Raw genomic sequence first — 19657 nt, 5'->3', positions numbered from 1 at the left:
GAAAGGTGACCACGTGTAGTGGATCTCAGGGCTGCTGGGACATCCTGTGCTCTTTGCTGGCCGCAGCAAGAGCTGCCTAGGGAAGGGTTGAGTCTGCAGGCAAGGTGTTTTCAATGGGCTTTTGACGGTGCTTAATCCAGATGGCTTTATGACTGGCTGGTGATGAGTTGTTACCACCTGAAGGAAAACACCCAGGAAGCCTGAGAGAGAGAGATGTCTTCTCAGCTGTGGGAGCACAGGCTGCCCCAGGAAGCTATACTTGTGAATCACCCTTGTTACTGTCTGGTTGAGTCATCAGAAATGATAGACTAGGAAATGTAGGAATTAAATTAACATGTGAATTGTGCCAAAAACCACAGCCCAACCAAAACCGGAGCACATCTGCAGGGTTTTGGGGTTGGTTTTTTTTCTTTCTGTTTTGTTGGGTTTTTTTTACACTGAACCCTCTTCCATGCAACAATTTTTTCGTTTGCTGGCCTTAGGGGAATGCAGTGGCTGTGAGCCATGTACATGTGCTTGCTTAACAACTTTTAGAGAATTCTTTGATGATCAGGTTGTGATAGATGGTAAAAACCCTGATGGCATGGGAGGCTATGCGTATTTGCTCTTGTTCGCCCCTAAAAATAATTAAAAAAAGGGGGTGGGAGGAACCAAGCTTTCTACTTCAAACCCTGGGTTTCTTCTCTGATTCCTTCATGGTTTTTTACTGAGATGGGCTTGTATTAGGTTAACCAAAAATAATGCCTTAATCTTTACATGTGTAACCTGGAAAATATGAAGCCTGTTTACTTGTATGATGACTTCATAAGGGAGAAAATAGGTTGGAAAATTAGCTAAGCTTATTAGAAGCGCACCTTATTTCTCTTAAATGACTTTGTACACAGTTTTACAAAATTAAATTTAATCTTCTAAAGTGTGTCAGATGCTAAAATTTCCAACTCCTTTGCCTTGGCGTTTGGCTACTGATTAAAGCATGGATTACCCTGCAATTCCATTGGTGTTAATGCCTCAATGTATGTTGTTTTTCAAACAGTAATCGCTATTTTCTCTTGATCTTGGGAAATTTACTTCTGATCCACACATGCAACAATGTGAGCTGATATTACGCTTCTTGTCACCTACATATAAAAAGTATTCTGTGGTAATGACAGTATTGCGATGGATCTTTCCCTGCAGTGAAATATAATAATACCTAACTGAGCAAAGCGTTGCACCACTTTTTATTTACAGTAACAGTGGAAATGTTATGGTCAGTCACCTGCAGCAATGTTCTTGCCCTTGCATCATCAAGTTGTGACTCAGAACCATGATAGAAAGGCAGAGCTCCAGACAGGTCAGGATAATTCCTAAAATCAAATTGCTGCCAAGACTCTGGCCAGGTCTCTGGGATTTACCCTGGCATTCTGGGTTAACCTGAAAGGGTTTCCTTCTTGTGGGTTTCTCTAATCTTCTGTTTCTAGGTAGTACAGTGGCGAGATGACAACTGTGATTCTGCAGTTCCTACAAGGTTTTTTGTACATGTGGCTTTGTATAATTTAGCCAGTAATAGCCGTGGTAGTTTACAGTTCTCTGTACTTTGCAGTACTGGCAATTCCAAACGTTTGCACTTTCTCAAAAGAAGCAGTAAGTTGACTTAAAGCATGGTGTTTGATTCTTATATTAAATCCTGCCTATTTGAACATGGAGTGCCCCAAAATGTGTGTTTGGGTCTCTAGGGGTATGTCACCCCACATTCTCCAAATCTTCTTTTAAGCAAAAGGTCTAAAGAATAAAAACAAAGCAAATGCCCTGAACCCTACCCAAGTCTCTTGTCTCACCAGGTGTGGGGGGTGGTGTCTTTTTAAGACAAAACCCTCCAAAATAGAAGGACTTTCTGACATGGTGAGAAAAGCAAATGCTAGTAGTACATGCTCCCATTCGCACATCCCCTCAGCTCCCCTCCCCAGCCCCACTGCACCACCACCACTGACTTTGGAAAGTGGTGGAAGAGCTGTGTATGTACATATGCATTACCTCGCCAGGCGAGCTCAATTTAAATGCGGCCTATTAAATTATTTACAGAAGACAGTTGGCCAACCCATTGTGCTGTGTTAGTAAGGAGCCAAAGGTCACTTTGGTGTGCCTGGTTGATTCATAGGGTAATCTGATACAGTACTTAGCTTTCTGCCTCCCAGTCAGTGGGTTAAACCTTATCCTCTTATTATGAGTCAGAGAACCATAAGTTTCAGAAAAAGCCAGGGCCTTTGTTTTTAATAGTTTTGAAGAGGCTGTGCAGCAGAATCCAGAGAGCTGCAAGAGCATCTGCCAGGGGGTTGAGGCGTGTTCTGCAATAGTGTAAATGTGACTGACAGCTTGGGAGCTGAAACACTGTACTCTTGTTTTCTTAAGCTGCTTTGCTTTTTGCTAACATCATCTGCAGCCATTAGGATGTTAAGGTATTAATGCTTATTCTTCAGATAGGTGGCACTTTTATAATTTTTTTTTCTTTCTGAGTTCCTTGCTACCAGCATCTCCTTGAGGATTCACTGAGCTGATTTTATTGGGCATCTCATACATTCAAGTCTATTCTTTTGCTGCGAGATACAAACTTGTGTGGTTTTGGTGAACTTGCATCTTGGTGACAAATCCCATTAAAACCCCTTGGGATGCCTTGGTGTAGCCAACTTCTGCCTGCTTTAAAATGCTGCTTTTGCCTCTCCCGTTCCAGGAAGCTTACTCCCTCCTGGAAGCAGCACTGGTTTTGGCATGCCGGGTGAGCTACTGGGTTGCAGCAGCTTTCAGCGGTGCCTGACTTTTTAAAAACTTAACACCTTTCTCCAGCCACTAGTTTAAAGAGAAGATGGCAGAACAAAGCACAGCTGGGAGTGAAACCTGTTTTGTGAGCTGCAGTCACACCAGTGGGAGCCAGGTCACTAAAATCGTCTGCTCATGCACAGATTTTGTCTGTGTCTATGCACTTGCTTTTTTTTTTTTTCTTTTTTTTTTTTTTTTAATGTACTACCAGGTACAGGGGCACTCTGTTCCAGGTGCTTGTGGTGTTTACCAGCTCCAGAATTTTATTTTCCTCTCTCCAAGTCTGCAGAGGTGCACAAGCGCTTTTGTATTTCTGCACGCAAGGTTCAGGAGTTTGTGCTGCCACCGAGCTGGCTGAGGAAAGGAGGAGTTTTGCTTCTGCGGTCGTGCTTTTAGGAGAGCGAGCCTATCGTATTTCACTCTAATCCTAAGCGATAGCCGCGCAGTCTGTTTTATTGTTAGAAGAGCCTTTCCTGGAGCTCCTTCACCGGGCTTTTCACTAGGGGAGAGCAGGGCAGCCAGAATGAGGAGGCAGAAGTGTGGTCAGTCCATCGTCCCTCCTGAGCTGTGCCATGCTGGGGTGTGATCTCTGCCTGCTCTTCCCCGTCGTGGGGTGTTTTTGATGATCCAGAAGAGAGGACTGAAGCGCGTGGACACTCCTGGGGAACGATGCCAGGGAGAAGAGTGGAGATACAGTTTTTGCTGTTGAGTGAAGAATGGGGAAAACATGTGCCTTAGTGCTGTGTTCTGCTCAGCCTTTGCATGCTTCTCTGAGCCTGCTGCAAGGTGCCACTTTTTGCTGCTTTCCTCCCCTTTGTTTTCTTTGGCAGCTCCCTAAGTGCTGTATCAAAACAGCTTCAGGGGAGCTGCGCTGGCACGGTGACCTACCTCCACGCTGGTGCTGGTTTAAATGCAGCAAGAAGAAGCCTGGACAGAAGTCAGATTGAAATTGTTTAGCTTCCCACAAAAACAACTGAGAAAGGGGACAGGAACAATTTCAGAAAGGTCTGTTTGGAACCGAGGCCAGTAGCTGGCTTGAAAGAAAATGAAAAAGGAGTGTGTTTCGAGATCTTTCAAACTCAAACAAAACCCAGGCTCCCTCTCGCGTGCTGTAAGCTGGATAAATTTCTCCTCCTTGTCAAGGCAGACAAAGAGATTGTTTCGCAGTGATGGTGAACTCTCCTCCATGTGTGTGCAGCAGGTAGACGAGGATGATGAGAACTGGACCTACAGGAGCCAGCAGAGAAAAGGTGACTCGCTTTCTGTTTAACCCTTGTGATGGCTGCTGCCGTGTCAGCCCACGTTTCGTGCTGTTGTCCAGCTGCTCGGGTCCCGCTGGGAGCCGGGAGCCGCAGGTGGGGTAGGAGGAGGAGGACAGCACAAAAGCCTAGGCGCAGCACCACCTTGCCAAGTTTTTCCCAGGTTAAAACTGTGAAAGCTTATAGTAATCAACAGGGGAAACCTTTAATTTCCCATCTGGGCAACATAAAGGTACTGACTGTGTGGTGTCTAGGTAAGTTTTGCTTATGCTTCTTGTAGCTGGTTGTCACTGATGGCAGATCCTTTGGGCAGGTGCTGCAGGTGTCTCTCTATGTTGTACCAAAGCCATTTTAAGATGCCACTTGTAACAGACAAGGTAGCTTTTTGCATGGCTGCCTCATGATCCTGCTGGAAAATTTTAAGTATATTTTGTTTTATGAGGGCAGATCGAGAAGAGGTCCCAGATGCAAAACAAAAGAGATGGTGGTTTGGAGATGGGAATCGATCCACAGATAGGAGGAAGGACATCTAGGATGTGATATAGGCAGCTCTGAATGAACCCTTGAAATACTCAAATCTGGAGTATATTTTATACGAGACTTCGAAAAAGTACTTCTGTTTTTTGAGTTTGGTTTGGGGTTTGGGGTTTTTTTTCCCCCTGAGTGGAGTTTGTCAGGAATTTACTCGAGCATACCTCATGTTTACCATAAATCAAAATAAATTTCAGAAGTTTGCTTCTCTGAGATGGTGAGCTGCTGTTAGAAGTGCATTTACTAGCTGGCAGGCAGTGAGGGGGTGTGGGGGGTGTGGTTCAAAATACTTGATAAAGTGATTTGATTGTAATTTCTCTAGTGCTGCCAGAGCACTAGTTTGTTAATGGGAAGTGTAAGGTTGACTCTGTTCTGCTGTAAGGTCACCTTTGTAAGAGCAGGCAGGCTCTCCAAGGGCATTTGAACTTGAAAGGGATTTTTATTTCTTTTCATTTCTGTGAGAAGTTAATAGCTATTTGTCCAGAAGTTCAGTTCTGAGTCAGAATAAACTGTGGCTTTAGTAACTGGTTTGGATGCAGGAACACTAACTAACACAGGATGTATGTGCTTGTGCTTTGCTCCCAGCACACTAGGAGAGGATTTTAATCTGTGCTTTGAAGATTGTTTTTTAACCCCTTTTGCTGCTGAAAAACTTCTAAAAAGGGAGCTTGCATTGGCAACCAGTGGCTAATTTTTACTTTTGATTGTTGGCATATTGATATTCTACAGCAATGTCTGATACAATTCTAATGCCTGTGGGATCTTATATGCTGTGGATCAGAACTGCGTAGTCCTGCTGCTGGTCAGTGTGTAACTTCCATAAAGTTTCTCATGCTGCCTTCCTTAGCCCATGCTCACGCCACAAGGCAGAGATGGGAAGGGAAGCTTTACTGATGGATTAATGGTGTATTAATTTTTCTGAGTGATTTACATAAAGAGCCCATTGTACAGGCTGGAGGGGGAGGGCAGAATTCCTCCTGTAATTGGGCAGCAAGCTATGAAAGCCTCCCTGCCTGTCTGTAGTGGAGATGACAATATGTCATTTTTGAAAGGAAGGTGGAGGTGGGTATAGATTATGCACGTTTAATTTCCCCTTTGCAGGGTACAATTTGACTCGACTTATAAAATCTGTCTGGATCATAAATGTAACTGTGCACTTCTGTCTGACTGGGATCCTCTGCTTGGAGGGAGCTGACAAACTGGCAGGGCTTGCCAGGGCTGAAGGGAGTTTGGGTTATATACTGGGCAGGAGAAACTTGTCATGGCTGCAAGTGTTTCACACAGGGCTTCAAGTCAGACTTGCACAGTGTTGGAACAGTTTGAGTATCGGTACCTGACTGAGTCATCATCTTGGATTTGTGTTCAAAGGCAAAACATGTCATAAATGAATACTTGTGTTCTCAAATTAGCTTGCTCCATTGGACCGTTGTGTTACTGCTTGCTAGCCTTTGTAAAACTGAGGGCTCAAACCAATATTGTCTTTGGTGCTTGAGTTAACTGCATTGCTTAAAATTGACACAGACTATAAAGAAATGAGATGCACAGCAGGCTGGAAGGATGGCTAGTTTTACACAGAAAACGAAACTTTAAAGTAGCTGAAAAACTTAAAATTTCATCTTTCAAAATAATTTTGCCTCCAGTTAGTCCTCAGGTGAGTTGGTATAAAGGAGAGCCTGACAAATCTCAGGCTTTCTACCTTTTTTCACCTAACTGCATGTGTAAAGGCAGGAGTGTTAACAGAAATGGGAAATGAAGGAATTGTTGTTTTGTTCTGAGCTGCTTCTCTTCCTGTCTTTTTAAACCTCTTATTCTTTTGCCGCTTCATTGCTCTTCCCGTCTCATATTGCATTCCCACGAGGCTGCTAGGTGACAGGCACAAGGCAGCATGTGTTGTGGTGTTTCACTAGCAAAGTGGCTAATCTGCATTGGCTGCAAGTGGGAACCAGCAAACAGCAGCGAGATTGGTTGGATTTGCGAGTTTCAAACGAGCAGGAAAGACAAAAAGTAAATGCTAACTAGGATCCGGGGGCACACCCTGATGATGTCCTGGGCAGCCGAGCTCTGTTTGTGTGGAAGTGAAATCTGGGGCTGCTCATTCGCTCTTCATTTTTAAAAGGTACACAAGTAGTGCAGAGTGTTTTGGAACAGGTGGTGCTACTTAGACTTCACATCAGATAAAGCAGTTACTGAAAGAGACAGTAAAAGTTGATAATAAAATAAAGGTTTGTTTGAAACATTTTTTTCTCAGCCCTCTTCCTCCCCAGTCAGCTGAAGGACCTTTGAAATGGGAGCACACTAACTCCCATGTTTCTCATCCTTAACCTGAATTTTTAGTTCAGATTTCTTACTTTTTGGGGTAGCAGAGGTTTCCTTTACTCTGGAGCACGTGTGGGGGCGAAATTTTATTTTTTTTATTCCCTACACGTGCTCCAAGTGTCCTTTTTCTCTTGTGTAGGCACTCCTTTATCCCTTTCTGTTACAGATGCTCCTGGAGGTTGCTCCAAGAGGAGAGGACAGGCCAGCATGGCTGGAGGTGATCTGAATTCATCTGGCTTGTTAGGGATTGAGCCCGTGGAGCTGACTGTGCTTCATGCGGCTGTGTGTGAGGTGGTGGTACCTGGGCACCTTTGCCAAGGGGTGCTGCTGACTGGGGTTGCCCATCTCATGAAAGTCACCAGAGTGGCAGATGCTAGCCTTCCAGATCATGTAGCTGCTCTGCCATTACCTTGGTCAACAGAGCTGGCTTGTTCTGCTGAGCAGGGTCCTGTGGGTTCAAGAGGCACTTTGTGAGCACTCCGTAACTTCTGTGCATGAGGGATAAAGAGTCTGGTTTCTCTCTCACAGAAGATAACTGTGCGGTGACACCCGCTGCTGGTACAGCTGCTTTGAAGAGGCAGGTGTAGGACCTCTCAGATTCTGATTTTTGCCCAAGTTTTTTGTTGGTAGACATTCTAGTTTTCATCTGCTTTGCTCCTCTGACAGCATAACTCGCTTCTGGTATGCTCAGTGGGAACCCGGGGAACAACTTGATTTTTTTTGCAGTGCCTGAGCCTAAAATTCCCACCAGAAGTCAGGCTGTTTTGCTTACTCATGGTTCCTGGAAAACCGAGCAGGTCCTGGTTTGGGGTCTGTTCCCTGTGTCTTGGTGCGTTTCTGTCTGTGCTGGAGGTGCAGTGGCAAACGTGTGAAATGGGCAGGTGGGATGCTGCTCCTGCCCCCAGGTGTTTTCAGACTGAAGCTCAGAGTGTTTTTTCCCTTAAATAACACATTGTGGAAAAAACAGTTATTTGAATCTGAAGTGAAGGTGCTTGTGTGCATTGCAAAGCGGTTCTGATGTGTGGAAGTATGTAACAGTCATTCATGTGGGCCTGTGCTGTTTACCATGAGTATGACATAGCAAGTTAACTTGGAGTGAGGTAACACGTGAGTCAGTTTATGGTACAGATCTCACCATATTTGACTTTGCAGAAAAGGAGATGAGTCACATTTCAGCATCAGAACATCTTACGGAGTTTTGCTGACTTTTTTTTTTCCCCTCACCTTTCTTCCTTCGCATCGGTTTTGAGGGTTGGAACAGGAGAGCTTGTGACAGCAGCTCTGAGCAGTGCTGCCTTCATGGCTGGTCTTGCTGATCTCCCCACCATACTGACAGGAATGCAGAGAAGGGAAGATGTTTCTCTGAGGTGGTTAAAGACGCTTGAGCCAGTGACCTTATTTCTCTTGTTATTTCCTTCTAACAGTGATCTTCAGGCCAGGTGTTGAAGAAGCACAATTAGCAGTCAGGACTGGCTGCAGGTGGCAGTGCATCAAAAAAAGCTGTTACCCAATGGGGAGGTTGACCCCCTCTCCCCCCAGCTCCTGTCTCTGCTTATTGCTCTGATTTTTTTTTAGCCACTGTCTCTGCAGCCTTTCTGTATCACGAGAAAGTCAAAAGCCTTGGCTGTTTTTTACTGCGGACTTTACTACCTGGAAAACTTACTTGGAGTCTTTGATCAGAGAGTGTTCAAAAAGTGGCAGCCACTGGCTTTCTGCTGTATGCTGGGCAGGTCTCAGCCCTTAGCGTGTGGAATACCCATTTTTTCCTTGCAAAAACAGTCTAAATGTGGAACTTGCTTTTAATGCTAAAAGTCCTCTAAATTCATGAGTAACTACTTGTCCTTTCGTGTCCTTGTGGCATGTCTGTTGGAGGTAATCCTGACAGCCTGATGACAACTTTTACCAAAGCTGTCAGTTAACTTCATAACCACCCGCTGCATATCATGGCTGGAGAACGTCATGCTTACCAAGGGGTTAAATTTCCACCAGCTTAACAATATCTTCTGTCACAGTAGCAATAATGGCACTGCCTTATTATGTCAGTAAAAATGATGCCTATCCTACCAGTGGTTGGTTTAAACGTATATGGCCTAAATTTTATAGTCAGATGAGTTTTTCTTCACATTCCAGAAGCAGTCTGCACTCAAGACCTTCAATTTTTCTAATACTGAGGAGTTTGTATTTTCAGTAGAAACTCAGTGTAAGGATGTGCAGCTCTGATGTTGTCTAACCACAGTGTCAGAGCATCAGCTTGGTCTTTTTCTAAAGTCCAAATGAATTTTAAATTTTGGGTTTTTTTAAGTCATGAACACAGTTCACAAGAGGGTTTCAGGGACAGATGTAATCACTTTTTTTAGTAATGAGATATAAAAGTACCAAGAACTAGTAAGTCCCCTTAAGCAAGATTACTTGAATCCAGATTTGCTGTTGCTATTCTAATGCAAAATCATTTAACAGGGCTTTTTTTTCGGTATGTTTTGCACAAGATCCCATGTTCAAGGGGGGAAAAAGTCATTTCAGTTACTACACAGATAAGGACCCATAAACCCAAAGGGAGCTGTTAGCGTTTGTGGAAGCAGTAATATGTGATGGATTGTAGTGTTGGGGCATGTGTGTCTTTGAAAAAGATTCTTGAAGCTTTGGGCAAATCCATAAATAATCAGTTATGGAAACCTCAAAAACCATTTTTGTAAGAGACTGGAATAACTCCAAGACAAATACTGTATGTTTTATACACCTTTTTGTGGAAGACTTTTTTTTTTTTTTTAAAGAAACTAATGTTTTATAGATATGCAGTTTTGTATATATGAGCACACATGTACAAGTCTAAGTATTTAAGTGGAAAAAGTAATGAGAGATTAGATACAAAGGCCAATTTTCTGTCTTATACTTTTTCCTTTTACATGTTGTAGGTTCTGTATGCAAAGATAAAATTGGATATAGTTATATGCATTTGTAACAATTTGCCTTTATGGTCAAGTTGGCATCTTAGTATTTGTGGTTGAAGCCGTTGGATATTGTGCTTTTATGGAAGCAGTCCTCAGCTGGGAGCAGAGATACTACTTAAATTACTGAGGCATGTACTATTTGTCTTAGCATGTTTGTATCCTGGCACAGAAGAGGGTTCTGTAAAACTTTCATGATATACAGTGACAATTGAAACTTTTCCTGCTGGTAAAACAGCTGGAGACAGTAGAACATCCTGCATTTAACTACAACTTGAAGTAGCAACTTTTGTATGCTTGTACATAAATGTAAATTTAATCAAAACTTTGCCGCCTTTTCCATGTCTTCTGGTAAATATTGCCACAGGTAGGAATTTGGGTTTGCTAAGCAAAAGTTTACAGAAACAAGTTTAAGTAAGAAATGTTGATATGTATCACACAATCATTTGTTCAGACCCACATCCCTACTTTTGCTTTGTCAGAAAAACATGGATCCAGCCATCATTGCTATTCGTTCTATAAAATCCTTGCCAAATTTCAATCCTTAGCTATTTTTGTAGTACAAATAACTTTTAAAAAAAGAAAATGTTCTTTCTCATCTGATCTAAATCTCTCAGGTGAAAATAGGAAGAAATAAAAATAACTTGCTATGACCTTAAACATTTGCTGCAGTCCTTCCCTTTTTCCCAGCTGCTATCCCAGTGTGTTTGTTCCCCTCCAGGAAGCAATGACAGGGGGACTACAGTCTGTGTTAAAGGACATTTCTGAGTAGATTTTTTTACAGACAGTTGTGTCTGGTTTCACTGTCTATATGCTGTCTATAACCTCTCACTAATCTAAGTTTACAGTGTTGAAGGGTCTTAATCCCTCAGGGGATTGTGGAATTTTTTTGTTATGATGAAGGAGTTGAAGGGAAGAGCACACTTGTACAGTGTTACTGCAGGGAATTAACATGTTAGAGCTGCTGTCTCAGAAGTGTGCTTTTCTTAGGTGAAGGGGAATTTGAGAGCCATGAAGCTCCCTGAGTAGCTCGCCGGTTCCTTCTGGGCAGCTCTTGTGCTACTGTGAAGTAAGACCCTGACTGTTTTTACCTTCTGTAGTGCACCTCGAATCTCACTTGTAGGGTAGCTCCAGTAGGAGTTTTCTTGGCTGGTCACTGTAGAAGACTACTACAGTCTTGGGAAATGCAAACAAATTGGGTGGCACCTGACTTAACTGTGCGATTCCAAAGTTACAAGGACATCGCAACCCAGTTTGTCTTGAAATTTATAAGCCTGACTATGATGTTTGGATTAGCACCGCAACTAGAGCAGCGCTCTTCATAGAATAGTGTGTCCTTTGCTTGCTTCTCTGCAGTGATGAAGAAACCCACAGGGTGCTGTGATCTTCCTTCTGAGAGTGTATTTTTTTTACTGTTATGAATGGTTTCAAGTTCTGTTTCATGATGTATATATACTTTTATATACTTTTTCTTGTTCCCAGGATACATCTCGTTCCCTCCCAAGTCCAGCTAATTCTTAGGCTGAAAACTTGGGGCAAATGTTTCCCCCTCAGTAGAGGGTCAAAACCAATATGTACCAGCTGATGTACTCTTAGCTCACTGTATTTTATGGTGCATGCTGGATGTTTTCCAGTGAGACATTGTAGGCACTGTTTGAACTGAAACAGCGCACTGCATGTGCTTTCCTACACGCTGCTCATCAGGTAAGAGAATATGTGAAAATTTCTGTTTCCATGCAGTTGTTAGCCAACTGTTCTGTGAATTGTACCCTAAAATTGGGGGGACATTTGTCTCTGACATGGTCATAGCTCACCATTCTGGCAGGACTTTGCAAATATTGCAGCTACTTGTTTTTATCCAATCTCCATTACAAATGAAAAGAAATTGAAGTTAAAGGTTAAAAGTGTGTTTTAAGGACTAAGGTTAAATGACTTTTGCAAGAGTGTAGTTAGCTTCTATTACAATATTTGGAACAAGTAAAAAAGGGTGGATTTGACAGTTTGTAATTTAAACTGTGAAATATGTTTTCTTCTTGTCTTTTAGCTGCAGAATCTCAATAAAAATAAAGAAATTAAACTTTAGGTTTTCCATCCACCTGTTTTTTTGCTGATGCTTACCTGCTAATTTATCTACTCGCCTTTTCTTCCCACTTGTAGGTAGAAATCTCTTTGTTTTCTTTTTCTGGCAAATTGAACTGGAAACTCTGCTATGCCCTTATGTGTAGCTTTTTGTTCTAAAGCCTGAAGTGATCTGTTAAAATGTAAGGCTTAGGTGCTTATGATGTCTATGCAAGGTGTATTTTCAGCATGTGAGCTTGTATGTTAGACACATAAGAGTATGGCCTATGTTTCATCCTAAGGAAAGTTAGTTAATATGTACACCCTCTGCTCCTTCTAGAGCTTGCCTTAAATATATGGCATGGCAGCTTCGGCTTGGCACTTACCTCCCCGAAGCAGATGGATTCTGTGGACATTGAGTCTCAATGAACTTGCAGTGTACCAAAGGCAGACATGAGCTGTGAATTAAATGCACTGTGACTGGTGTATCACTTGCCCATGCACTCAAAACGAAAAGATGTGAGAAGTGCCTAGAAGGCTTTTGGTAAAGTTGCTCAGAAGTTGTCAAATTAAACACTGAGGCAAAGGGGTTGATAGGACTGTGTATTGCTTGAGTGTAGCTCATGGAGATGTTAAATAGAAGTTAACCCTGGTCGCAGTTACTCCACAGTAACGCAGGTCTGTAATAAAAGTGCACGTGCACGTGTGTGTATGTGTACTGGAAGGGAGGCGGCAGGCAGAGACACGACCCCTCTTCCCATTTCTCACATGCACTGTGGGCCATGTCCATTAACTGTGGTACAAGAAGCCGTGATTGCCAGTTGGCAGCTCTGGTTTGACAGGGATGGCTGCTGAAGAGAGGCACAGCTTGGCCTCCGCACTGCTTCTCCTGGGAACAGCACCTGCCTGCCAGGCACCACACGCCTGGGTGCGCACAGCATGTCCCTGTTGGTCGGGTCCCATCAGGCCTGCTCCCCTCGCCTCCTGCTTCTCTTTCCTTTTGTTTGCTTGCATGTGTGAATTTTCTTACTTTCCTGTGGCTTTGTTTTATTTTGCAGGTGTTTGCTCCCTAATTCAGCAGGGATGCTCACGGTTTACTTATTTGGCTTAATACTCTGAATTAGTACTTTGGCTTAATACTCTTGTAGGCATCTCACTAGTGACTGTATTAATTAAAGAGGGACCTATGGAAAAAAAGGAGTCTCTTAATTTTGGTTCTGTCATTCATGCCTAATTTCAATGCCTGACATAGGTATAGAAACTAATGAATAGTGGAGGCTGTTGCGTTTTAGAAACCGAAATCTGTTTGTACTTGCTTGTAATTTCCATGGAGTCTTTTGTATACATTTTCCTCCCTTGTAGTCAAGACTGCTGAAGAGCTCTGATGAGTAAGGGTGACTGATTACAGCATATTGTACTCTTACATGGAAACCTTCATTCAGGAGTTATTAACTCAGTTTTATTAACCTTGAGTAATGCATATAATGCCATATATGATAAATATGGCATTTTCATTTCAGAATGAAAATGAGGTCATTGTGACATGCAGTGGCAGAATTGGGTATGAAATTATATGTTTGACTTGTAGCCAACCTGACCAGCTTTTTCAGAGGGAGAAGACCCTCTGTGCTCAGCAGCACAACTCCTTTCCGCTGGGCTGCTGGCTGGTTACGACAGTGGAACTGGACCAACGCTGAGGGGGCTACAACTCCTCCAGTTTCCAGCAGATTATGATTCAGCTGGGACTGTGAGGAAGGCAACAAATCTATTAATTTAATCAGGTCAAATTAGAACTCATTTTGTTCTCTCTGCTCTGTGCTGACACTTCACACACATGTGCTGGAGCCCCAGTGAATAAGCAGTTGCCTTTCTACCCCAGGGATGAATGATGGCAGAAAACGCCTCGGGGCTGGCTTGGGTCTGTAGCGAGGAAAGTGCTGGAACAGGTGGAGATTGAGGAATATTTCCCATTACAACACACAGGTGAAGCTGTAATAAGCTACAAACGGTTCTGTCACCCTGCTCTGCATACCATTACTGATGAGAGTGCTGGTTCTGTTTGCTACCCAAGGACAACGAATACCCAAGTGCCAGTTCTTGACATCCATTTTCAAGGACTTGGATGTATTTTGGCCCATAGCTTTAAATCAAAGGAGAACTGCTTAAAGTGCTGCAGGTTTTAGCTCAGTATTTCACTGAACTATTTCTGGTCCGTTAGGTAAGCATGATGTGAATGAAGATGGTTCCCCAGCTAGTACTGATGGTGTGCCTGAATGCTTGTACCCCTTAAGTCAGAAGAGAAACTGATTTTTCTGTTGGCTTCTTTTTATTTGTCTGGTGTGTGTTTCAGCCTTGGAAAGTTTTTCAGTAAAAGACCATTGCTCTGTATTTGGTGACAATGTGCTGTAATCGTGCATATTTCAGGAACCAGCCTCCTTGTAGGATGGTGCCTAATGGTACAGTTGTCTTTGGATGCCAGGATGATAATGGAGTAATTCAGGTGTCCTTCCTGCTGCCCATGACTTTGATATTCCAGGTTACCCAGAGGCAGCCTCAGAGCATTCCTCAGTGGCTTGTTGGTACCAGTGCTGGTGAAATACTGATGGTGTCAGGCTAAAGGAGCAAGCCCATATCAACCTGTGGTACACCTGTGGTGATTTTCTAGAGCGGTGCACAGGTGGCTGGACAAATGAAAGTGCTTGCGGCTGGCTTTTTGGTTTGTTCTAGTAGTAAACACTATCAATAAAGCCCTGTGGCATCCATTAATCAGAGATAATTTGACACTCAAACCCTGCATAACAGTATTTTTTTTATTTAGGAGCAGGCCTTTTAGCAGCAAATTGAAATCATTGGATTGCCTGTTGTTTTTCCCGGCTTTTCTTAAGAATTTCTATTCCAGCCTCTTTTTAAATTTAGGACTGTTGGTTACTGTTTTGGTGTAAATAGATTTCTCCTTGTCATATGGTTAGCCTCTATGCACTTTGGTCCTCCCGGCACAAACAGGAATGCTCTCTTTGTTCTACTTCTGCAGCAAAGAAATTCCTGAATGAATTTGGAGAAGTTGGTTACAGATTCCTTTATTGACCTGCAGCAGCTCTTAAAAAGATTTTGCCCTCTCTGTGCCCTTTGTCTGAAGAGTAAGGCAAACAAAAGATAAGGCAAACTAATTCATGACTTCATTGTATTTGTTTTCTTTCTCACTTACGGCAGTACACAGCCCATTCCTAAAACAATTTATTTTATTAATTTTAATGCCAAGCACTTTGCACCTGCAGACATTGCTGGGTTTATTACAGAAGAACTTTTGTTTGTAATAATGAGAAACCATAATGCAATTTGACAAATGCTGTGTGTAGTATCTAATTGAAGACTCTGCCAGTATAACTATAGCTAGGGTGGGAATAGAAATAAAGTTGTTTCATTGAAAATTGTCTCTTGGTGAAAAGAACCAGACACATAGATAAAGGATTATGACATTGGCTCCTTATTTACATATGAATAAAGTGGAACTATGTCCTTCCTTCAAGTAAGAGGTCAGTGCTTTGGTCTTAATTCTCTAAGAAAACAATTTCAAATGGTTTCAGAGGGTTTACTGGAAGAAGGTTGTTTTACAAATCAGTTTTAATTATGGACTTTTTTTTATGTTTATATTGGTTTATATTCATCCCTGTTGCTTAAAAGTGCTTAAAATTATTTTTCTTCATTTTAATATTTGGGAAATTCTTTTTCTCATGCCAGTCTTGAAACGTGTGAGTCTGGGAGTACATGAGTAGCTCTATATTCATTGTTTCACTGATAGTTTGAGGTCCATTCACAAGTCACCTGCCTGCATTACTTTTTGTAGGACAGGACACATCCTTTGACCCCCTGCTATGGTGAATATTTATCAAGTTGAGTTACTTGAATCGATCACAGGGTTATTCTAATTAATCACAGTGGATTCTGCTTTAAAGAACATACTTCCAGCCTGATCATTTGAGTGAACGGCTTGTTTCTTTGTTTGCTATGACTTTCACCAAACGAATTGCATCTTCTATAATAAATTTTAAATTATTTCTTTCCTTCCTCACTGTATGAGGAAACTCCACCCTAACCAGTGGAAGGAGTAATATAATACGTGCTATCAACTGCAAGAGATAATAGCAAAATATTTTCTCTTGCTTTGGAGTTACAAGAATATTTGGGTTTACTTATCAAAATAATGGTTAATATCTTTTCAGCCAATGCTTAGTTTCCGAGTCGATGCTGCCCCTTTAAAGATATGCTGGGGCTGACCTGACCTCCCTTTATCTCCCCCCTCTTATCACCAGTGGGACCACAGCGCCTGGTAGGCTCTGGGTCTGGCTTTCCGTAGTGCTTGAGCCGACTGCAACTAAATGGTGTTGGGCTGTGACAACCTTCAAGTTGAAAATTATATTTTTACTCCAGCTGTTTTCTTTGGATAATTTTTCAGGGTGGGCTTTTTTGTTTTGTGTGTTTTACACACAGTTTGAAAGGGAAATGTGTCAGAATGATTCAGGCTTTAGAAAGAAATCTCTTTTGATAGTTGGCACCCATCCAGGGTATCGGAAACGTATGTCTCTGTAGACTGCTTTGGTTCCAGAAGGAAAAAGGATTCAATTAGACGTCCCAACAGCCCTGCTAGCTGGCAGTCAAATCGGGATGCGCTTTGCTGTGCAGCAACATGTGAAACAAGACAGAAACAGCCTTAACCCTCATCCTTTTTCCATGAGTTGAGCAGGTCTGAGCTGCATTTTCTTCTGTTTTCATTTCAATGGTACAATCTTCAGTATCAAAAAATGGTGCAAGTATATACTTTTTTTTTCCCCCCGTAAATTTATTTCCTTCCATCCTGTTGCATTTTGAGGCTGTGGCAGCTAAGAGAAATGGCACTGTGTTTTCGACAAGGGGAAAAATTACACTGACATATTTCTCCTAGTTGTTCTCAGAGAGCTGATAGAAATTTCAGTGGCTTGAGAGTAAGGGAGAGAATGAAAGACACAGTTTGGTGTGTCAAAATACCCGACTTCATGCGGTTAAAACATTTCTATTTAGAAGGCCATGACCAGTCCTTATATACATGAATATACATGCACAGCTCTCCATGTCAGTTGTGGTCTCCTATACAGAGCCAGGCTATTTAGCATCCAGTTAGTAGGAGCAGGGCCTCTGTGAGGGGTGGTGATGGCAGTTGGGATTATCTCCTCTGCTTCTCCCTTCATATAGTAGATGTGGTGGGATATGTTCCTGGAGGCAGCACTTGAAATTTGTAGCTGTCTCTGTGTGCAGCTCAAGGTGTAATGCTTTATGCAGTCAGTATACTTCGTAATTCAATGGTTGGAAGATGTTTCCATGTTATCTCCATAGAGTTCACCCTGGTACCATGGGAAAGTCTGGTTCTCTAGTGGCACAGACAAGAAAACGAGATATAGGGAGTCTCAGAACTGGTTCCCTGATGGGACTGGTAGTGGGGACCAGGCGTGACATCCTGCAGGTGTCACAGCTGCCAGAGAGGGACCCTGGTGCCTGTCTGGCTGCAGCAAATGCCCAGGCAAGAGAAGACCCTCACTTGGACCTCCCACCTTCCTAGACGGCAAGATCCACCAGTTTTGAGGCACTCAGTGGGATACCAGCCCTCCTTCGCTTTGCCACTTGTAAAGAAATGCATGTGTCTTTGGGGCTCTCAAAGGGGGGAAATAGACGCTGGACTGCTTTGTATAGGGTTTGGTAATTCTTCTCCCTTCCCAAATCTGTGGATTTTTCTTTATTTATTGTATTTTTTCAAGTATTCCCTCTTTCACAATGGGCAGAAGGAGGGTGGGGATCCCATTTAAGCTTCTTTGGTCTCCTGGTGAGGGTGGGAGAGGGAATTGGTGAGCAGGACAGAGGGTATCCCCCAAGGAAGGGATGCTGGCCCAAACCCTCCCCAGAGGGGTATGTGCTGCTGGTGTCACAGCAGTTTCAGACTTTTCAGCACTTCAATACCACGTTGCCTCTAAGCCGTGTCTAATTTCTCAGACAATATTATTGTTCCGTAGTTGGCTTCCTCTTCCTTGTTTTATTGACATTTTTTCCCCTCTGCCTATGTGAGAACTGACCGATGGTTTTGTCTCTTTTTTTGTATTTTTCTACTTGTGTTTGTGATTCCCCTAGAATCCATTGTGTCGTTTCTCAGTCCCCAGTGGTGTGTTCACAGCTGCTCTCAGTCCCCAGTGATTATCACTGATGCACTGCTTACTTCCCCTTCCAGGTAATTAATGAGTAGATTTAACAAGATGGGACCTTAAAATCCCTCTGGTGTCCAAGTAACCTTCTTCCAGCTACAGGATGTTTTTGTTTATTTTGCTGCCATGAAGTGTTTATTCCTGGAGTCCTCTGAAGAGTTATGGTAGGAAATAGTACCTGCATGCCTTGAGCACCAGAAAATGGAATTAAGAGGAAAGGGCTGTTCTGCTTCTTGGAGCATGAGGAAATGTTGACATGAGTCTGTACCCTTTCTAGCAGGATTTAAAAGCTATGTAACGGCTAAGCTATATAAATGCTGTTTCTGGATTTTGAGGTACTCCACCATAATGTCTCCACTTTTCTGCCACTGCAGCCTGCTCTTAGCCCACTCTAAAATGAGGTAACTTTTCTTATGTGATAACAGATACTTGAAATGTGATACTTCAGATCTGAGCAGGGCTAGTGGTACTCAGTCTCTCATTAGTGCTGCTCCATCTGGGGTCTAAACAGCTGTTTTCAAGGTGTCTGGACCAGGGTTTTTTTCTAGAGCTCCACCCAAAGATAACATGTGTTTCCATGTGTTCTTTATTTTCTTTTGGCTTCACATGGTGGATTTTAGGACTTGTGCATTTGGAGATGGCTGCAGTTTTTTCGGTTGCTCAGCAAGGTAGGTTACCCTGACCCTTACCTTGCTCCCTGGTTCTTGTATTCCTTTGCTGTACAAGACCAGGCCTTAGAAAGGTTGATCAACACAATACAGCTGCATTTAGACCCAAATACTACCGGTAAGCATGGTGCTTGTGGCAGCTAGCTCTTTGTGACCCGTATAAAAATAAAATGCTTACAAGGTTGCGTGCTTCTATTCCTGAAGGTCTCCTCTGCAGAAATAAGGGTGTATGTAAAAAATCTTTCCAGTCACAGCATCTCTGGTGTTGAGCTGGGGAAGCAGTCTGAAGGTGCAGAGGAAGGAATATACAGTATTCAAAAAATGAACATTTTCTCACTTGGACTGTGGAGAGTAACTGGTGTGTTGTGAAAATTTGATACCCCCAGAACGGAGATGTTACTTGAGAGGGAATACACCTTCATGAGGTTCAGGCTGTCCCAGGATCTGGAAACAGTGCTATTCCTCTTAACTGAAGTCAGTTAAGATGCAGCACGGTTTGACATTTTACTTAGATTTCCCCAACTATTAGTCTGGTTTGTACAGCAAGTCGGGTGGAGGGGTCCTCTGTCTTTTGGTAGGAGTGAGGTGAAGGTGAGCTGTCTCTAGCTCGACTGTTGCGGTACGCTTGCAAGGGTTTTGGTTTTTAATTACACCTATATGTGTAGGTGAAATAGAAAAGTACACAAAGCGCTTTAAGAAGAGACACCAGACGTATATTCCAGAACAAAAAAGAAAATTAAATCCCGAAGAGCCCAGTCGGTAATTGGTAACGCGCAGTGGAGTGGGATTGCAGCAGCGGCTTTCCCCAGCGCTGACCGCTGCATCCCCACGGGTTTCTCTGGGGGTCGGGGGGGGTGTCGGCG

The 19657-nt window shown here is 42.9% G+C and overlaps 1 protein-coding gene across 8 annotated transcripts in view; it reads left to right on the top strand.

Annotated features, from left to right (window-relative positions):
• The first annotated feature begins 3314 nt into the window (after positions 1 to 3314).
• The window catches only part of NHSL1 (NHS like 1), a 111088-nt gene continuing 94745 nt past the window's right edge, over positions 3315 to 19657 (top strand). For 5 of the 8 annotated variants that reach the window (XM_026845383.1, XM_026845378.1, XM_026845377.1 and 2 more), the window contains exon 1: positions 3317 to 4043. In XM_026845383.1, the coding sequence (XP_026701184.1) occupies positions 3839 to 4043 (205 nt within the window). In that variant the 5' untranslated portion in view covers positions 3317 to 3838. Of the gene's footprint in view, positions 4044 to 19657 lie in introns of all 8 variants that reach the window. The other 3 variants (XM_026845376.1, XM_026845374.1, XM_026845385.1) reach the window with 2 other exon arrangements.

This window comes from Athene cunicularia, assembly GCF_003259725.1.
Source record: "Athene cunicularia isolate RWA chromosome 3 unlocalized genomic scaffold, athCun1 chr3_part1, whole genome shotgun sequence".
Taxonomy (NCBI): Eukaryota; Metazoa; Chordata; class Aves; order Strigiformes; family Strigidae; genus Athene; species Athene cunicularia.
This window is presented reverse-complemented; position numbering and strand designations above follow the sequence as displayed.